The sequence below is a fragment of the Chionomys nivalis genome, chromosome 6 (genome assembly GCF_950005125.1).
Source record: "Chionomys nivalis chromosome 6, mChiNiv1.1, whole genome shotgun sequence".
In the NCBI taxonomy this organism is placed as follows: Eukaryota; Metazoa; Chordata; class Mammalia; order Rodentia; family Cricetidae; genus Chionomys; species Chionomys nivalis.
Window position 1 is genome coordinate 32,708,949 of NC_080091.1, and position 20,457 is coordinate 32,729,405.

Below are 20,457 nucleotides of genomic sequence, written 5' to 3' on the forward strand. Positions count from 1 at the left end.
TGTAGAGTAATCAGAGTTTTGTTTCCCACTTGCTGGTTCCCAAATAACTACTCAGAGGCTTAATATTAATTATAAATGTTTGACTGATGGCTCAGGCTTATTACTATCTAGTTCTTACATTTAAATTAACCTATTTTTATTAATCTATGTATTGCCACGTGGCCATGGTGTTATCTCATTTTTCTGTATGTCTTGTTTCCTCCGTGGCTGTCTGGTGTCTCTCATACTCCACCCTTCTTCTTTGCTTGGATTTCTCTGCTGGCTCTATCCTGCCTTGCCATATGCCAAAGCAGCTTTATTTATCTACCAATGAGAGCAACCCATATTCACAGTGTACAGGGTAGAGCTGAGATCATCTACCCTATCTATGCTGGGACTGGGCTTGGCTTGATCATGTGTCGGTCTTGTACAGGCAACCACAGCTGCTGTGAGTTCATAATTGTTATAGCACGCCATGTTCAGAAGACAGCATGTCACAGCTCTCCTCCCCATCCTCCAGCTAACTCCTCTCCCGCCATGTCCTAAGCCTTGATGTTGATGTGTTCACAGATGAGGGCTGAGCACTCGCTTCCTTATTCTTCACTTTTTGGTCAATTATGTATTTATAACTTTTACCTTTCTAGTGGGTTGGCCCATTTATGAGCAGAAAGTGTCCCTCTGGATCATTAAAATTTGATCCCCACTTCTTTTATTTTTAGCCCAATATAGGTGTAACCATTCTAGGTGCCTTAAGGTATCTGTCTGAATGGATGCCTAGCTGTTATAGATTCAACCATAGCACTTTATAGACATCACCTCCTGCAATGGATTTGTTGTTAAGGAATGTATTATTTGTGAACTTGCTATCCAGCATGTCTACAAATCTATCTTCATTTTCTTCCTATTCTTTTCTGCTTGTTGTTCATTATCTCTATTGTTTGGTCCCCAAATTCACAGCTGCTATTCTCAAAATTTGCTTTTCAAACTCTGCAGTGAATTTTCATTATTGTTAATACACACATAGCTTCAGAAATTCCATTTGATTTATAGCTTTTCTTCATTGCTAGTCTATAATTGATTAGTCACTATAATACTGTTATTTAATCTTCAAGATTAGCTTTCTTTAGTTCTTTGAACATATTTATGATTCCTGCTTTGAAGTCTTTGATCAATCCATCATTTGGGTTTTTTCACAGGAAGTTCCTATTGTCTATTATCTTTCCTGAGTTTGGGTTGGTCTTTAAGCTTGTTTGGCTGTCTAAAAAGATTTCATTGAAAACTGGACCTTTTGTCTGATATATTCTGCCTCTCTGGGTATGGGCTCAGCTTTCTAAGGCTTCCTATAGCTGCTTTTGTTTCCTTGATGTTTTATTTGTGCGTTTATTGACTGTAGGAGATTAAATCTGTGAAACAGATTTTCCCTAATTGTGCAATCTGTGCTGTTTCTTCTCAGACTCATTTCTGTGTTTTCTCTTTCGCCTGGCTTCCTGTAGTCTTTAGCCAACATGTCATACTGTTTGGTATGTGATTCATTGCTCACCAAGCATTTTATTTAGTTCGACATTGTTTTACCTTTCAACATTTGAGCTGAGTTAATTCAAGTAAATGGTGTTTTGCAGTCACATGACAAAGACAGTGTAGAGAAAGAGCTGAAAAAAGTGATGGCTCCATGCACAGAGCTCTGTCTAAGACATGATGTTTCCTTTCCAGGTTTACTTTTCCATTCATAAATAAGTTTATTATTCCATTCATAAATAATTGAATGCCAAATTACTAAAATCTGAAGGCATAGACTTGGCGATCTTACATGGAGCTGCAAATATGCCGTGCGTTTCCCCTCTAATCTGGGTCTGCGTACAATGAGCTCTCAATGGTTAGGCTGCCTGTACTTTTTCAGCTTGCTCTAGCCACTGTTCTTTGGCTCTGGGCTACATTCCTTTATTTAGCATGATGGTTGTATATTGGTATCTGTTTGACGTCTGGTGTTTTTTCAGTTCTAATCGAAGAGGTGCTACCAGTATTTTGGCACTGTGTCTAATTGTGTTTCAAGCTTCCCTGATACAAACCACCTCCCCTTCATGTCATTCTCTTTGGGTTCAGAACCACTCAAGGACAAACTCCATTCCCCCTTTGGCAGAGTAAAGTTTTACAATGCCGTCAAACCATCGCCACCATTCTGTTCCTTCAGATACGACTCCACCATGGACACCCTCTCTTCTCTCCAGCTGGTGGGAAGTTACACGGAAATAAGGAACTACATCGCCATGACCACTGTGATCCTGAGCCGTTTGTATGTGGAGAGCAGAAACAAGTCTTCCTGTGGCCTATGGTCACAGATACAGGATGTATTGATTTCTTCAGCATGCAGAGTACCTTTAACGGACCAGGTATGTCCCTGAGCAGGGTAGCGCAGTGTCTGTAAACCTGGACAGCAGCCGTCCTCTGAGAGCTGCCTCCTCAGGAATCATCAGTCAAAGGATAAGGCCAAAATTGTATGCAATTTCTATTTTGTAAACATCAATGTTTTTAAAGTTTGTAAAGATTTATTTCATGCGTATGGTTATCTTGCATATGTATATATCTGTGTACCTGGCACTCATGGAAGCCAGAAGCAAGCCTTGGAGCCCCTGGAACTGGAGTTACAGATGGCTGTAAGCCACTATATGGGCGCATGGGATTGAACCTAGGTCTTCTAGAAAAGCAGCCAGTACACTAACCACTGAACCATCTTCCCTGCTCCAAGTGGAGTTTCTCAATGAATGACTGTGGCTCAAAGACTACTGCCCCTCTGACATTTCTGCACCTCTGCTTTACAATGGCCACCCAGGAACATTCGTGCCTACACACAGCAGGCCTTGCTTCGTCAGAATTACACGATACTCTGCTAGGCCTAATCATTTTCCTTATGCTGACATTTCTCTGCCCCTTCCTCTAAGCTCCTTTTAGTCCTGTCCCTTTATTTCAGCTTCTATTGTGTTGGTTTCCTACTAGGGTCTGGTGATGTTGGCCAGGGACACATCAGAGTAATGTTGGACTAGAAGAAAACATTGAGGCCAAGGTCATGATCTCATTACAAAAGGGCTGGCCTCTAGGAAGGATTTTCAAAGAAAAACACAATATGTGCTCCATTTCTTCATAAGCAAGCTACGTTTGACTTTTTAATTGTTTTTATTGAGCTATATATTTTTCTCTGCTCCCTACCCTCCCTCTCTCTTCCCCTTCTACCCTCTCCCATGATCCCCATGCTCCCAATTTATTCAGGAGATCTTGTCTTTTTCTACTTCCCATGTAGATTAGATCCGTGTATGTGTCTCTTAGGGTCTTCTTTATTGTCTAGGTCCTCTGGGATTGAGAATTGTAGGCTGATTTTTCTTTGCTTTATGTCTAAAAGCCACTTACAAGTGAGTACATATTAGGTTTATCCTTTTGGGTCTGGGTTACTTCAATCAATATGATGTTTTCTAGATACATCCATTTGCCTGCAAATTTCAAGATGTCATTTTTTCCTATTGTGTACTACTCCATTGTGTAAATGGACCACATTTTCCTTATCCAGTCTTCAGTTGAGGGGCATTTAGGTTGTTTCCAAGTTCTGGTGACTACAAACAATACTGCTATGAACATAGTTGAGCACATATCCTTGTGGTATGATTCAGTATCCTCTGGGTATATGCCCAAAAGTGATATTGCTGGTCTTGAGGTAGGTTGTTTCCTAATTTTCTGAGAAATTGCCATACTGATATCCAAAGTGTCTGTACCAGTTTGCACTCACCAGCAATGCAGTAGTGTTCCCTTTACCCTACGCCCTCTCCAGAATAAGTTGTCATCAGTGTTTTTGTCTCAGGAGGACTAGAAGGCAGGAAATAATCAAATTAAGAGCCAAAATCAAGAAAGTAGAAACAAAGATAACAATACAAAGAATCAATAAGCAAGCTATATTTGAAATAATATGATTTCTCTATAGTTTGTTGACTTGTTTCTGCTGTTTAGGAAGCGATGGTGGACTCTATTCATATTCTGAGAAACCTCATAAGTGTCCCTAATAAGGTAAGCACTATTTTTTAATTGATTTTTATTGAGCTCTACATTTTTCTCTGCTCCCCTCCCTGCCTCTTCCCTTCCCGCTTCAACCCTCCCCAAAGGTCCCCATGCTCCCAGTTTACTCAGGAGATGTGGTAAGCACTATTTCTTTCTTGGTATATTTTCCTGGAATTTTCACAATTATAAAGGCCATGATCAAGACTTGATAAATTTATGATTCAAAATTTTATTTTGACATTGAGATTAGAGACAGGACTTTCTCCTAAATATTTCTCCTAACAGTATTATCCATCTCAAGCCATGCCTGAGGACCTTTCCTTCATGCAGAATTAGAAGTACAAAGGAGTAACAAGTGCCTTCCATAGTATGAATCACGTTGGTGGGTAGATTGTTCTTTATTACTAATGTGTGGTATTGAATTTTCTTATGGCCATGCCTACTTGTTTTCTCAAATCTTTAGCATTCTCCAGAGTCCCTCAATAGGTATCTTCACTCTGCTGTTCTTTGAGAAATGACAGAATAACTCATGGGAAGCCGGGCAGTGGTGGCGCACACCTTTAATCCCAGCACTCGGGAGGCAGAGGCAGGCGGATCTCTGTGAGTTCGAGACCAGCCTGGTCTACAAGAGCTAGTTCCAGGACAGGCTCCAAAACCACAGAGAAACCCTGTCTTGAAAAAACAAAACAAAACAAACAAACAAACAAAAAGAATAACTCATGGGAGTCCCTCATTGTCACCAGTCAGCAAATCTTACTGCAATTACACGCCCTGTCACTAGGAAACAAAAACCCGGGCTCCCAGCAAGCATCCTCCCTCCGTCTGTGCTCAGGAGGCCTCAGTCCAGCCTGTGTGTCCCTGGGGTTGGAGCATTTTCAACCTGAGCGACTGTTCCATCTCTGTCATACTGTCCTCCAGGGTTTGTCTCCAGGTTGCCCATGCTTGGCTACTTCCTTTATTCCTCTTCTAGATGATGCCAAGCAACGTCATGACTCCCACTTAATTCTTTAAATACCCATATGCTGATGTCCACCCTCTTCCAGCAGCTCTCGTTTCTAGGCACTTCTTTCCAGTAGAGAATTAAGGTAGCACCTGGGTTTGCAGCGTCCATGCCTGCTGTCTGCCCTGCAGCTTTACCTGTAGCAGTGGCTTGGCATACTTGTTAGTGCTGAAGCTAAAAGTCCTTCAACTCTACCAGAAAGCTCTTCAGCCTCTTTTTTCCTTCATAGGACATGCCATGAGGGTGCGGTTCATTCCATGGCCTCATGACTCAGGTTTTGCTTGCCATCCCCGGTTCTCCAGTTCCTTCCTCCCTGTCATGCTGACATCATAAGTGTTTCAGCAGGGAGTCACTGGGACCTCTTCCCCATACTCTCTCCAGATGACTTCTTCTAGGCTATCAGTCTTAAATCGATGTGACTATATCAGACTGTACATTTCATATCCTCAGCCCAGCCTTCTCTCTTGTGCTGTACATCAGTCTCATATTTCCAAGTTCAGAGCCATTCCATTTTCTTCCTGCTTCCTTTGGCTCAAGGTGGGACCCAGAATCTGCCACCCAGAGTCAAGTCAAAACACGCATGGTCACCTGAGTATCCTTTGATTTTTAAGTTCATCAACCATAACTAAACTAGTCAGTTCTTCCTTTAAGAAGATGCAACTACAATCTCCCTGCCTCTTCCATCTCTACTGCGCCGCACTAACCCACATGCTGACCATCGTTCATCCAGGCTGGGTGTCTCGCTCATCACGCTCTCTGCTTCCTTTCGACGCCTTTATAACATTTGCCACAGTCAGCAGTCAGAGTATTATTGTGGAAAAGCCTAAATCAGTTAGTCACATCTCCTCTCTTAATACCATTCTACAGCTGTGTATTCACATTCAGAGACACACGAACAGCTCACCATAGCCTGCATGCTTTGGCTGCTTCTGATCTTCACTTTCTTCACGTGAGTCCTTCAACCAATCACATGCTTGTTTAATTCTGGCCCATAACTATGGTAGTTGGTCTTGTCCTATCACGCCCTGCCTTTGGCTCAGCAGAGAACTGAGAACAACCCATAGACACTCAGCCCAAGCGCTTTCCTCTCTGACGTCATCTTGCACCCTCTCTCCTTCTTGCCTGGTCTCCCTCCTTCGGTAGTTTTGTACTTAGCATCTGTCTTGCACATTTCTTTAGGGCTCTTCTTTTCTCACTGGAGTATGGGTGCCATGACAACAGAGAGGCAGAAATAGAACGACTGAGACACTGGTGGCCCTGCCGTCTATTTCCTATTCTTCCTCCTATGTATCTTCTTCATCTTTAATACTGATGATCAATGAATCGTGCCAAGACCAGGTCGGAAGGCTGGACCACACACTCCTCTTCGCTTACAGATCTGCCTTCATAAAACACATCCGCTCATGTCACCCGCTACTCAATATGCCCGATGGCTCTCTACATTATAGAGAGTGTTGAGATTCTCCACATGGCACACAAAGACCTCACCTGCCCCGCTCAGTATCTCTTTGTTTCCCTTTGCAAGCCATCTCTTCTATTCTCTGTCACTCTAGGCTTTTCTCATGTTTCTGAAGTAATAAGTTTTCTCTTAACCTGGAACAGGTTTTTTTTCCTGCTCCTTCGAAATACTAGTTTCTTATCAAAGATGGTTTCAAATGCCACAATCTCTATGAAACCCTCAGGGGTCTGACAACAGAGTCATTTGACTTCATATAAACATAGCACTTGAACTAGGATTTAGGGCCACATCTGCCTTCTAACTCCTTCTCCCAGGGTGCAAGCTGTGCTAAAGTAATGTTAGCTGCTATAACAAAAAGCCCTGGTGTCCGAGTGACTGAACGCAGACAAGGTGTTTTCTGAATGATCCTTCCATGGAGACACAATTGCTCCCTCCTTATTCTCATGCATCTGACATCTCCACTCTATGGCTCCCCAGTTCAGGGGAGAAGAATACAGATAAGGCGTGCCACATGTCATTGATATCACCCTGGAAGTGACAAGCCTAATCACACACATTTTCTTGATTGTTGCACACGTGGCCTCAGCTGGACTCCAGGACCTGGAATATGGAGTTTTTGCCCAGACATGACTTCTCAGAAGGTTCAGGAGGGTGACATGGTAGAGATTAACCCATGCCTCTCCACAGTCCTGTCGTGCATCTCCCAGAAATGAAGCTGAACACGACTGCTATTTCTGAAGTAACCATTCCTGATATTTTTGCTTGTTTGTTTAAAAATCGTGCAGCGCAAAATTAGGCATAATGCTCTTATATGTTTAAATGGATGACAGTTCTTTATATAAAACCCTAATTTGATTTAAATGCTCTTCCAGGGGCTGAGGAAATGTCTCAACCAGTCAAATGCTTCCTGCACAGGCATGGAATATGAGTTTATGTCCCCAACAACTGTGTAAAAAGCTCAGCACAGTAGCTCATACCTATAATCCCAGAACTAGGGATACAGAAACCAGAAGAGGCCTGGACCTCACTGGTCAGCTAGTCTAGCAAACTGGTAACTTCCATATTCAGGGAGAGACCTTATCTCAATACATACATACATACATACATACATACATACATACATACATAGATGGAAAGTGACTGAGAAAGACACCATCATTGACCTCCAGAGTTCCATATGCATGTATATACACACACACACACACACACACACACCAAAAAAACATGTATTTGTACACACATACACAAATAAATTTAAAAAAAAATTCACTTCCAGACTAGCTTACTTTTGCAGTTTTGGGGAGAATTTCATTTTCGAAGCTATTTCTAAGGCACTGCTCACTATTTGGTTAAATAAGTGTGACTGCCCGAAAATAGAACCTGCTCACCCACCACACACATTTCTATAGTAGTTGCTAGAAGCTGCTAAAGACCAAAGAAGGAAATGTTTAATCCCTGTCTTGTAGACACCGATCAATGAAATTAATGTAGAAGGATATCCTTTAAAACAAATAAAGGAGCTATGTTAGCTTGGCTTGGTGACCTTTACTTCCAGCACTCGGAGGCAGAGGCAGGTAAATCTCTGTGAGCGCGAAGCCAACCTGGTCTACAGAGCAAGTTTCAGGGCAGCCAAGGCTACACAGAGAAACTGTGTCTCAAAATCAAAAAGCTCTGCTAACAACCCTGTCATTAGGAAAGGGGCACAAGCCCTCTGCAGCACAGACAACTGTTCAGTTAACCCCATTAGATGTTAGGAGCTGTTAGCTTGCAAAATGAGGACGATAGAATTGAGGCTCTTGACGGTAGCATGGGGAGCATGCTTTCAGAATGAGTCCTTCTCTATCAGTTCACAGAGTGAAGTATTCAGAGGTAAAACTAATATCTGAGATTTTCCTTTATAAAAAAGAACCTAAAGAGGGAATGCAAGAACAAATGCTGCTTGGAGGAGAAAGGGGCTCATGAGTATGCACCCTAGTTGAGCTTGGTGAACAGCTGATGGCTTCCAGGAAAGAGTCAGATTCTTTAAGGGCTTGCCCCTTGGTGGATTGATCACGCTCTCCTGGGTGATCCCTCCTCACCCATTAATTCACGGGCGGCATACATTGAACTGGGAGGACATCAGGCAGTTGTGAGTGCATCTCAGATGAATTAGGCGAAAGGGTGGGTGGGAGACATGATCAAAATACATAGTAACTATGTATGAAATTCTCAAAGAATTAATAAATGGGCACTAATTTCTTAAACGCTGCTAGTAAAGGGTAACTGTTTAAGGTGGGCAAGGGTGTGGTGACAGTAGCCCACCCGCTCTGCCTACACCAGCATTTGGAATGGTGCATGGTGAAGGTTTTTAAAGAGGGAAGCCGAGAAGGAGGAGTTTGCTAGACAAAAGGAAGGCAAAGGTATTACCAGTAGAGGCATATGCTTGGTATCGGGAAGAAGGTCTTAGTTATTAAGGGTTGATAGAAGTTCGGTGCATCTTAAGCACAGACTACGCGTGGGTAACGGAGAGAATGGAGGATATGGAATGATGGTGGGGTCAATATGTCACAGGATTTATGGAATGCTTTTTTTAAAGTGCATACCATACTAAAGCACAAAGGGCTATAAGGGACCTTTTGCTTTTCCTTGGTCATTGTGTGAATGAAGAAGCTGAGCATCCTAGAACAAATGGTTGCTGGGAATAGTGTCCACTCATCACCTAACATCAAACACAAACTGGATTCTGTTGCCTTGACGCCATGTTGAATCATTTTGATACCTAGTAACAGGGAATGAAGCAAAAGTCCGTGTGCCAGGGAGCATCTGACCCCAGCTCCTCTTCCCTGCAGTTGAGCTCCATGAGTGCTGTGCACATCCTTGAATGTGCACAGATGCTCCTGGCCCAAGGTCCGTTCTCCAGGAAATTGCTGGTCAACAAAAACCTGGGAGTTGAGCTTATCCTTCTCATCTCTGGAGTCTGGGAAGCTGCCAAAGAAGACAGGAGAAAGGAGAACTCTCTGCAGGAAGAAGGCATGAAGATCATCTCTGACATGTTACTAGTAAGATGTTCTACGTACCTACAGAAATGCAGCCACAGGCCTAGGTGCAGCTCAGTGGTAGAGTGTGTACTTGGCATGCATGAGACCCTTGGTCCCATCCCCAGCAGATACACAGACATGGACACAGACACAGACACATGCACACACCGACACATGCATACACACACACACCAAACAAAATGAACAGCTGCTCCCTTCACACACTAACCAGTATATATACATGCATGCATACACACATGCATACATACATATGTCCCTTTTCCCATTGAAAATTTAGAGTTGGTTCCTGAGAGCTGAGCACTTGGGAGTGTTCATCTGGAATGCTAAGTCTTATGTAGCAGCAGTGTTGTGTGTCCGGTGTTAGGATAGATCTTCTTTTGGGAATTGGGGGCATACTTGGTTTTCTGCAGAATAGCATGAAGTCACACAAAAGATTGCTTGTAGACCTTAGCTTTAAAAGTGTCCCTGCTGAGGTATGACTGTTAAAAAAAAGATGTCTATTTTATCTATTTCTGCTGCAACGGTTTTGAGACATTGTCTCGGCTATTTTAATCTGATGAAATGGCGGTGTTCTGAGGAAGCAGTCAGTTAGTAGTAGAAGTCCATTGTTCTCCTTTCCCTGCCTTCCCATCCACCCGAGCTTGCTGGTTATTTAACTAATAGCTACCACAGTGCTTTGAAAATTGTAGATCAAATAATCCTATGTTTGAATCTGGCCATTTGTCATCATTGTTCACATACAGATGTGAAAATGTCTTCCGTCTGAACGTGTACTAAAGCTTAGGTTTGTGTATATACCAACCGACCTAAAGGTTTAGAAAAGCAATCATACCATCAAAACTCTGCTTATGAACTAAGAAGCACCAGGAAGCATAGCAATTTTTAAGAAATTAATAAAATATCAGTGAGATGCACCCAAACAGGGAAGAGCCATTCGTGCCTTTGGTGTTACTGCCTTTTGTGCTTTGCATCCGTTTGCTCATTCATCTTGCAAGAGTCCTCCCCTCCCTCCTGTCTTTGCAGACCTGTCTCTCCTTGAGCCACCAACCTCAACTTCACATAAGCGCTGGGCAGATGGAGTTCTGGACCCTTCTCCATCACAGCTTCCAGAAGTCTAGTCAGAACCTGGGCTTCATCTGGGTCCATTTCCCTGGCAACCTGGTCTTGCGCCATTCTGCTCAAGAGGCATCCCAAAGCCCATGCTACATCAGCCACCTCATGCTCTTCATGAATAGCCCTTACCCAGAGGGACAAGCTCCTGGACAGGTATGGCACGAGGCCTCTGCCACGTCTAATGGCGGCTTCAAATGCTCAGTGACCTGACTTCCATAAGAAAGGAGAGTAGGTTGGCACGCTTGCCCATTGTCCTTGTTTCCAAAGAGAAGCCACTTTGAAGTGGCTAAAGATCACTTTTGCTGTGTCCGAGGTGGCCTGTAGAAGACTGGCGGCAAGAAAGTGGGAAATGTATTTTCCAGAGACAAGGCCAGAGAGAGAAAGGAAAGAGTTATCAGACAGAAGGAGCTGTGGGCAAGTCCAAGGGGGAAATGCTTACTTAGCCTTATGTCATGAGCTGTTTATGTGGGGTCATGAGCTGGGTGAATAGGTGGGTGGGCTTCTCACGGTCTTGTTAATTAGTACAGCTTCCAGCACGTGTCCTCCTTTTTGACACTGGCCATTTGGGCGAAGGTGCCATAGGTCACTAGAGTTAAACTCTAGTTGTTTACCTAAGATGTCCCAGGTGTCTGAAGTCAGGCTCCCAGAAATCATGGCCTGATTGTTCAAATATCAGGATTTCTGTTTTTAGTCTTGGTCTTCTGTCTTTACAAATTTCTCCAAAGCCGGGCGGTTGTGGCGCACGCCTTTAATCCCAGCACTCGGGAGGCAGAGACAGGCGGATCTCTGGGAGTTTGAGGCCACCCTGTTCTACAAGAACTAGTTCCAGGACAGGAACCAAAAAGCTACGGAGAAACCCTGTCTCGAAAATATAAAAAAAAAATTCTCCAAAAAAAACTTAGCAGAACTAGGGCTCCGTGGTCTCTGATAGGTGAATCCACGCAGTATTCTCTGTGGCGCCTTCCCATCTTTGTCAAGGAGTCTAGGGCCAGAACATGTGGTGGAGTGGTCATGGCTCAGACAGGTTTCACTGTTCCTAAAACCAACACAGAGTTCAACCAGAACAAAACTTGAGAAGGGGCTTCTGAAGAGCCACAAGTGTTCTCTTCCTCCACGCTAACAGAGAGGTGCATGTGGTCTGTCCCACATTAGGGGTGTGGAGGTCAGGAGGGACTTCCAAGGTCTTTGCACTTTGACATGACCTTTTACTTTCAGAATCCTCAAGGGTTCCTGGGTCTGTGAATCACGTGGGGCAGGACAGGCAGAGCAGTAGCGAGCACAACGATAACCCCACCCTCTGCCTTCCCAGCCAGCTCAGCAGGGCCCCTCCTCTTCCTCCTCCTCCAGATCCTTCTCCACCTTCTTTTCCTTGTCCTCCTTGCCCTCCTTTTCTTTTTCATAAGATAGCTTCTCACTATGTAACCATTGGAGTCAGAGAGACCCACCAGGCTCTGCCTCCTGAGTGCTGGGACCACCACACCCATCCCAGATACTTCTTTTTATAAGACCTCTTAATAATTTTTTAACTTAAAAAAGCTGTCATTTCAGCAAGGAAAACATGCAAGGAGCGTTAGCAGTGCCCCCGCCCCCCCCCCCCACACACACACATCCACATAAATCCTGCCTGCCTATCTCATTAAACTCATTTTGTGTGATCAGAATTGGACAGTATGACTTCACTTCCTGCTTTTCATTGCTTTGTTTTGGTTTTGTTTGTTTGTTCATTTGTTTGTTGAGATGGGGTCTCCCCACACAACCCAGCTATCCTGGAACTCATTATGTAGAGCAGGCTAGTCTCTAACTCACAGAGATCCATCTGCCTCTGCCTCCAGGGAGTGCTGGGATCAAAGGTGTGCGCCACCATCCCTATCTGCTTTTCTCCTTTGGGCCAACTGTTGGCTTCTTTCTTTGTTCCCCAAGGTGGGCAGCGTGGTGAGCCCTAGACTCTACAGCTGCAAGAGCAGAAGCCCCATTCTCAGAGGACGGCTGGAGACACCCGTGACCGTGGAGTTTGGGGAGGAAGACTACCTGGTAAAGACAGCTGACCCACTGCCTCTGCCGCCTTTAGGCTGGGCTGGCTGCTTTCTAATGCATTTGCCTTCCCCAAGAAAAACCGCCTGACTTGCTCTCTTTCCTATCGACAGCACCAGAAACATCCAACCGTGTTCACCTTGCTTCGGGATGAGGTGAACCTCCACCAGTTCACTGGGCTTTCTGAAAAACCCCAGGAAACCTTACAGATACGCATCAAATTCTTGAAGCCCAGAAGAAGAGCCTTCCCCGTCATGCTGCTAGTAAGGTGTGTGAAGGGGAACAGATGGGTGGATTGGTTCTGAAGGAATAATGAGGATCATTGTCAAAGAAATTATATATAGGCAGACATGTATGTAAGTACGTAATCTATTTAGAAAATGAGCTTCCATGCTTTTTTAAAAGTTAGATTCCCGCCTGTTAACTAAACTGAGAAACACCCGAGTTTCAGTCATACATAGTGTGACACCATTTAGAAGTCTGATAGCGCAACAGTACAGACCTGGACAGGAATTATTCTATTGTTCCCTCCCTCCCTTGCTTCTTTTCTCTCTTTTTCCCCCTAGGAGAAAAATGTATTCAAATTTATATTTTCCAAAAGACTTGATCGATTAATTCTCTCTTTCGGTGCTGTTGAGCATGTGAGATTAGATTGGTCTCAGGCAGCGGCTAGACTATGTGGAGAGGCTATTGAAGATTCTTTAGACTCTCAGGCAGAAAGGACTGCTAAAAGCCACTGTAGTGACTGAGTGGCAGGTGGGGAGGGGCATTGCCTTTTGGAAGAAGCAGCTTTGTGTCCTTCTGTCCTGGGAGTCCCCTGTGTTTAGGCAGATGTTAACTGTACTACAGCATCTGCTTGACCATGTGAGTCCTTGGCTGGCTGGAGGGGACTTGGGAGCAGTGGTGTGTCTGTCTGTCATGGCTCTGCTGGGCAAATAGGCTCCACACACAGCTGAGTCTTCCTTTGCTCGCTTGACTCTATCCGCCAAGGGAGCTGAGCCATTGGGCATCATTTATTTGCTTAAAGAATCTAATTGTTTTTTACTTAGTCCTTCAAGGTCACATACAAAAGGGAGGTGCTTGTAACTTTCCTTACCTGAGTAGTTAGAGGCTCTGATCTCTACTTTCCAGCCCCCCCTCTTCCTGGTAGCACAATGAAGCATTAGATAAACTCACATGTGCCCTGAGCCTCAGCACACAGCCAGGTCTTTGCTCTTATGCCACAAATAGAGCTGGGCATTATTCTTACTTTTTCAAAAGTAGCTTTTGTTTATTTTTAGTTTTGGCTTGTTCTTTACAGATATAAGGGAAAGTGTTATGTTTGTATATGGGAGGGGGTGGAGTTAAGGGGCTAAGTGTACCAGGGGCTGAAGTACATTAGTTCTCTTTAGCCCTGACTATCCCCAACTATCCATTTCTAGGGATAAGTACGATCATCACAAATTGCATAAGTAAAGTCCACACAGACAGGACATTTTGTCTCATTACCTCTCGTTTGCCCCTAGGTTCTCCAAGAAGGCCACGCCTTCGCATTTTCTTGTGAAGCAGGTGTACTTCTGGGATGAGCAGACTGTGCAAATTTATGTACCTACTGTCCCATGGAAAGGTCAGTGCGTGCGTGCTAAGCCTTTGACGTCTGTCTTCCCTGTATCATAGATTTCCTGGTCATCTAGCTCTTACAGTCTTTCTATTCTTCTGCACTCTAATTCTTACAAATGAAAGTCTTGGTGTGTTTAATTCACCGTGAATCCCCCAAAGCAGGAAAAAAAAAAAAAAACCAGAACCTAGTGTACCTTTTAGTCCTTTCCTCTTTGTCTATCCCCAGCGGCCCTTCCACCTGCATTTGGGGTGGAGCATGTTCCTTGCATAGTTCACATGTGTTATTGATAGGTTTTATCCCCCTTTCTAGGAGCCGATGTAGGGTATTTGTCCCTGTTAGACGCTGATTATGACAGGAGACCTCCAAACAAATATCTTGCCGGAGCAGTAAACTACACAGTGCATTTCCAGCGGATCCAGTGTGTGTTTTGGGACAAGACAGAGTGGAGACCCGAAGGTAACTCTCCGCAGCCCGGAACTTCTCCTGAGAGAGTCAACTGTAGGTACGAGTCTCCTGCTGGGAGGAAGCCTGGGGGTTTTAACAACTGGCTCCCTTTTACGCCTGCATTTGTGTCTGCCCCTGGTGTCCTCTCACGAAAGCTGGGCAGTCTTGATTGACGTTATATATAGTATTGCCTGCTATACCTGTCTGCATGTCAGTCTTGTGGCTCCCAAGGACAGGGGTTGTCTGCTAGGCATCCCGTCTGAGCCACCTGTCATGACAGGCATGTGCAGGTAGTTGCTGGTGCCCACTGAGAAGTGAGTCCTCAAATGAGTAGTCTATGAGTCTGTCCCATCCTTACCATAGATAAGATAGTTGCAGGCATGCTGTGCCTACGTGCTTTACAGTCAGGCAGGCGGATTCTTTACTGCTACAGTCCCTGCCATTCCATCTCTTTGTGAGCAGAGGAGGGGTCTGGGACTGAAAAGTAACTTCACATGGAAAGAGAAGTCTCTGCATGGACACAAGCAGCCTTCTTGGGATATCTGGGTCATACCACTAAAGTAAACAATATTTATCAATCTAATGATCAGTTTAGTCCATTCATTTGTGCTGCCCTTTGGGTCTGTGCTCAGAGTGGCGTGGCTGGGTCATACGGAGGTTCTCCTTTTAGCCAGAGTAACTGCACCAACTCCATTCCTACCAACAGTAATAAGGGCTCCCTTCTCCCCACAGCTTACTAGAATTTGTTGTCTCTTGAGTTCTTGATAGCAGCCATTCTGATTAGGGGAGACAGAATTCCAATTCTAATGTGAGCTTCCCTGCTGGCTCAGGGTCTTGAATGCTGTTTCAAATGTTCACTTGCCTTTATTCTTTTAAGAAATCTCTGTTCAGATACATAACCCACCTGCAATTGCACTGTTTGTTTTCTTAATGCTTAGGTTTTTTTTAGTTCTTCATATAGCTAGATTTTTTTCTGCATAACCTTTTTTTCATTTTTCTTTTACTGATATATATTATTTTCTCACGCAATATATTCTGATAATAGCTTCCTTTCCCTCTATTCCTCCCAGGTATTCCCTAACTCTCCTCCTGTCCCGATCTATTCTCCTTTCTATCTCTTATTTCAAAAGAACAGAGTTCTAAGAGATAATAATAAAAATGACAAAATAAAATATATTAAAATTAAGCAAAAGTTGTCATATCAAAGTTGGTAGTGCCAACCCAACAGAAGAGTCCTAAGGGCAGGCACAAGAGTCAGAGACTCTCATTCTCACAGTCAAAAGTCCCGCAAAAGTATTATCTAGACAGTAATCCTTTTCCAGATAATAGCTGGCAAAGATTTTCCTCCTTTCTATAGGCTGCCTCGTCAATCAACTGGCAGTTTCATTTGCTGTACAAATTTTCCTTTTCATGAGGTTCCCTTTGTCAATTGTTGGTCTTATTTTCTAAGTAGCTAGAGTTCCATTTAGAAAGCCCTCCCAAATGCCTATGTCTTACAGAATACTCTCTACCTTTCCACCTACTGGCTTTACAATCTCTGGGTTTACATTTAAATCTTGAATCTACTTGGAGTTGATTTTCATGGAGGATGGGGAGAGATTAGCACCTAGGTACTCATCTTTTTTCAGCACTCTTTGTTGAAGACTCTGTCTTTTCTTCAATGTGCACTTTTGGTATCTTTGTCCAAAAAAAGTGGCTGAAGTTATGTGGACCTATATCCAGATTCTCTCTTTCAACCCACGGGTCTCCACGTCTCTTGTTTGTGCCAACACCATGACTTTTGCAGTCATGCACTGCCATGGGAAGTTACGGGTAAAGTTTCAGTGTTCCAGGGTTCTTTGCTTTTACATGAAGGCAGTCCTTTGTTCTCTATTACATAGTACTCCTTCCCCAAAAGCCGGGGCCACAAAGGAAGAACACACAGAAACTACCTGCAGGATAATAAAGGGGAGGCAGTTTTACGTTTTACAATAGCATTTACCGTAGTTGTCACGCCTGCCTGTAGGTGGCAGTGTTTCCTGATGCAAGACCACTCAGTACAGTCTCCAAAGAAGCTGACTCCCAGTACTCAGGCTGGGGGCTCCGTGGTACTTCAGAGAGTTACACATGAAAACATGGCAAACTGGCCCACATCATAACATCAGAATGGCTGCTGCTTCTTTTTCCCCAGCTTCTCTTTGTCCCGTGACAGACAGCTGGACTTAGCCCACATCAGTTATTCTGCTCTGTTTTCCCTTTCCAGCTACCATCGCCTGGCGCCTTTCTCTGTCCTCAGAAGAAAACTGAATGCCACTTTTGAAGTAAGCAGCATTTCTGAGTTCTGGAGGTGAGTGCCATTCTCCAAAGCAGAGCTTCATTTCATGTTCTAGTGTCTGCTTAAGAGACACACATGCTCTGCTGAGGTTATGCGTAACGCTTACGTAACGTGTTTGCTATCTGGAGCACAGATGTGAGGAATGATTGTCTTCTATGTCATACTATTTTTTATACTGTTTATACTTTATGTCGACTGACAGTAGCTTTATAAACACCAGGAATCCGGTATCTTTCTACTTTTAAGCTCAGCTATATTTCAGTGTAGACTGGGTCAATTTTTACTGATTTAATTAATATTTACAGCAATCAAAAATGATACTCGCATTGCTTTTCTTGGTCTATACTGAATATTGTAGCCTCATTTCTACTATCAACCATTTTAGTTAGGGTTTCTATTGCTGTGAAGAGACACCATGACCATGCCAACTCTTATAAAGGAAAAACATTGAGGCTGGCTTACAGTTTCAGAGGTTTAGTCCATTATTGTCATGGTGGGAAACATAGCAACATGCAGGCAGACATGAGGCTGGAGGAGGAACTGAGGGTTCTACATTTTGATCTGCTGGCAGCAGGCAGAGACTGTCACACTGGGCTTGGCTTGAGCTTCTGAGACGTCAAAGTCAACCTCTTAGTGACACACCTCCTCCAACAAGACCACACCTCCTCTAAAAAGACCACACCTCCTAATAGTGCCACTCTCTATGGCCAAGCATTCAGAGTCAATGGGGGCCATTCCCATTCAAACGACCATGAACTTCTGCCATATTTTAAGTAAGTTTAAAAGTTACCATAACCAGTTTCATAATGAAAAACTTTATTTAGAGTTTGGAATATGAGTGCATTGATGGCAAACTTCTTTGAGTTTTTTTTTTGTGTGTTTATATTGGTGGAATATGAAACTGTACTTCCCTTATGAATGGTACTTGATAGATTTGCTGGTGGGCCCCATAGGTAGCAAGTAGTCATTAGTTACTAACAACCAATGCTGCCCCGGGGAAGGTTCCCAGTCAACCAATTCTCGGGACTTCCCGTACAGAAATTCCAGTCCTGGTTTTCTACAACACCAATATTATTTGTGGGTAAACAAGGAGGAGTGGGACAGTGGAGTTATTACAGATAGAAAATGGCACCTGAAGTCGCCCCAAAGCACTGGTGACGTCTGAGTGATTTCCAGAAAGAAATGTAGGAATAAGAAGGATGAGCTAGAGCCAGGAATCACGAGTTTCTGAAGTGGGGCTGAGAGCAAGTGTGACCTGGTTCTGATTCTGGTCTGGAAGCAGAAAGGAGGACACCATGTCGGGGACCAAGAGCATCTATCAGTCCTTAGATGGAGTCAGAGGGATGAGGCAGGAGACTAGGAAGGGAGCATTCCCACACAGCATGGGCCCGCTGCAATTCTGTCAAATAGCCATAGAGCCCAAATCCAGGTACGTTAAGGTCCAGCTGGAGGGACTTTCCACGGACAACTCCCTGTGGATCTGCAGAGGAGGGGGCTGGATGATTGCTCTCCAGCAGGAATTGGTGCTTGAGTATCAGGGACGAGTTGAGTGTAAGCTGTGGGTAGAGTAGAACAGCCTCACTCCCGGGGACAGGGGTATGCAAAGAGGCGCACGGGAGCGTCTGGAGGATCTCCTGTCTCGTTCTGCTGGGGTAGACAGGAGAGGAACAAAATGTCAAGTCAGTATCATGAGGTGTGTCTCATATAAGGACATGCTTCTTTCTTTCCATCTCTCTTCCATTTTTTTCATTATTACTGAAGATTAAACCCAGAACCTCACATATGTTAGGCAAGTACCTGGCATACTTTTTCAATTTCCCAGTGCAAGTTCCTCAGACCGCAGGGTGCAGCTTTCTGGCACCTCAGCTGGATCATCACAGGCCCTCTGGGGCTTCACTGTAGGCTGTGGGATGCCTGGCATTGGCCACAGGCAGCTCTGTATTTTCAGAGTCCCCTTCCACTTAGCCAGCATCAGATGTTTGAGAGACGTGTCCATGAAGACCAATAAGAATTTGGGAATTTGTGATGAGCTAATGCATCTTCCTGAATGCCAGTTTTTAAGATAAATCCCCTGTATTTTTCTCTCTTTGTTTCCAGTGACCCACATAATTTGCTTCCCGGGATTTTCAGTGTGTTTCTCTTGGTTCTTCATGGAATTCTGGTGACTAAAAGCAGATGTATAGGTTGTCACAAGAAAAGGAAACCTGGCTGTATTTTTCTGGAAGGAGACACCGTGCCTGGCCACCAGCTGTATGCAGTCATCGTTGACACTGGCTTCCGGTCACCAGCCCAATTTACATCAAGGGTAACAGGAACTCCTAACAGACTTTTAGTGAGGTCTAAGAGAGTAGATGAGCCTGATGGGCAAAGAAGTGATAACGAGATGATTTGGTTGCCCTGCCAATCACCCATGACCACTGTCCCATCATAATGTCAAGGTGACACTTATCTACCCTTTCCACTGTCCTCTCCCCCTGCATATTTGTTAAGACAGGACCAGCACCTCCTGCCCCTGAACTCCCCGCCCCCTTTCTGCCTCCACAGTGAAAAAACGGCTTCAAAGATAGTGGGTCTCTGAGATGCTGAGAACTGGGTTGTACTCCTCTGAGTTAACACTGAATCTGTGGCCCACCTCAGGGAAGGATCTAGTGAGAAAGGGGTAAGAAGTTCCTAGGCTAGCCTTCGGGCAAGGTGGGAATAGGGCTAGGTTGGGAGATGGGGCCAAGGGTAGAGAGTTCGCCGGAGAATCAGATGAAGATGAGGTTGTATGTGGGGAGGAAGAGGAAGTGGTCGGAGGGTCAAGATGGAGTTCAGCCTAGCAGCCCAGGGAAATGCCTAGGCCAAGGTGGGCTATGGAAGAGAAGTTGGCAAAGGCAGGAACAAACTCATTCAGAGGCGTGGGTTAGCAATGTGCACTACAAATCCACCAGGAATTCTCCACGCGTGCTTCATACATTTTTTTCTAAAAACATGTCTGCTTTATGGAACCCACAGGACTGGGGGTATGGGGAGTGAGTGTGGCCTCCCCTAGAAGCCAGAAGATAGAGCCGTGTGTTCTTGACATGCTTGTACAAAAGCAATGTAAAACAATTAGATCTGCTGAGTTATATCAGCTTGTCAGGTTCATGATCAGGGTGGGATCCACTCATCCACATGGAGTCAGTGGCTTCCAGTGCGCATGATTGGAGGCAGGATCCTCCTCCAAACAATGATTACCTAAGGTGGTTGCACCTAACACCTACAGAAGCACCATGGAAAGAATTTGCTTAATATTCATAAAAGACCTAAATAAGTCATAGCTATCTCTATGCAGCAGCAGAGACAGCTAATTTCTCACTGTTATAAATCAATAGAACCAATGATAATGATGACAGTGTGAACTGATCTGTTCCTATGCCCACATTACTTGTTTTATTTGAGCTTTTGTTTTGTTTGCATGTG

At 44.3% G+C, this 20,457-nt stretch overlaps 1 protein-coding gene across 1 annotated transcript in view; it reads left to right on the forward strand.

Moving 5' to 3' along the window:
* Nucleotides 1–20,457, forward strand: part of Pkd1l1 (polycystin 1 like 1, transient receptor potential channel interacting) — a 103,434-nt gene that overhangs the window by 40,680 nt on the left and 42,297 nt on the right. The window contains 10 exon segments of the mRNA XM_057772856.1: nt 2,168–2,366; nt 3,970–4,026; nt 9,305–9,514; nt 10,538–10,780; nt 12,548–12,667; nt 12,778–12,926; nt 14,164–14,264; nt 14,568–14,760; nt 16,945–17,028; nt 19,114–19,321. Of these exon segments, the coding sequence (XP_057628839.1) occupies nt 2,168–2,366; nt 3,970–4,026; nt 9,305–9,514; nt 10,538–10,780; nt 12,548–12,667; nt 12,778–12,926; nt 14,164–14,264; nt 14,568–14,760; nt 16,945–17,028; nt 19,114–19,321 (1,564 nt within the window).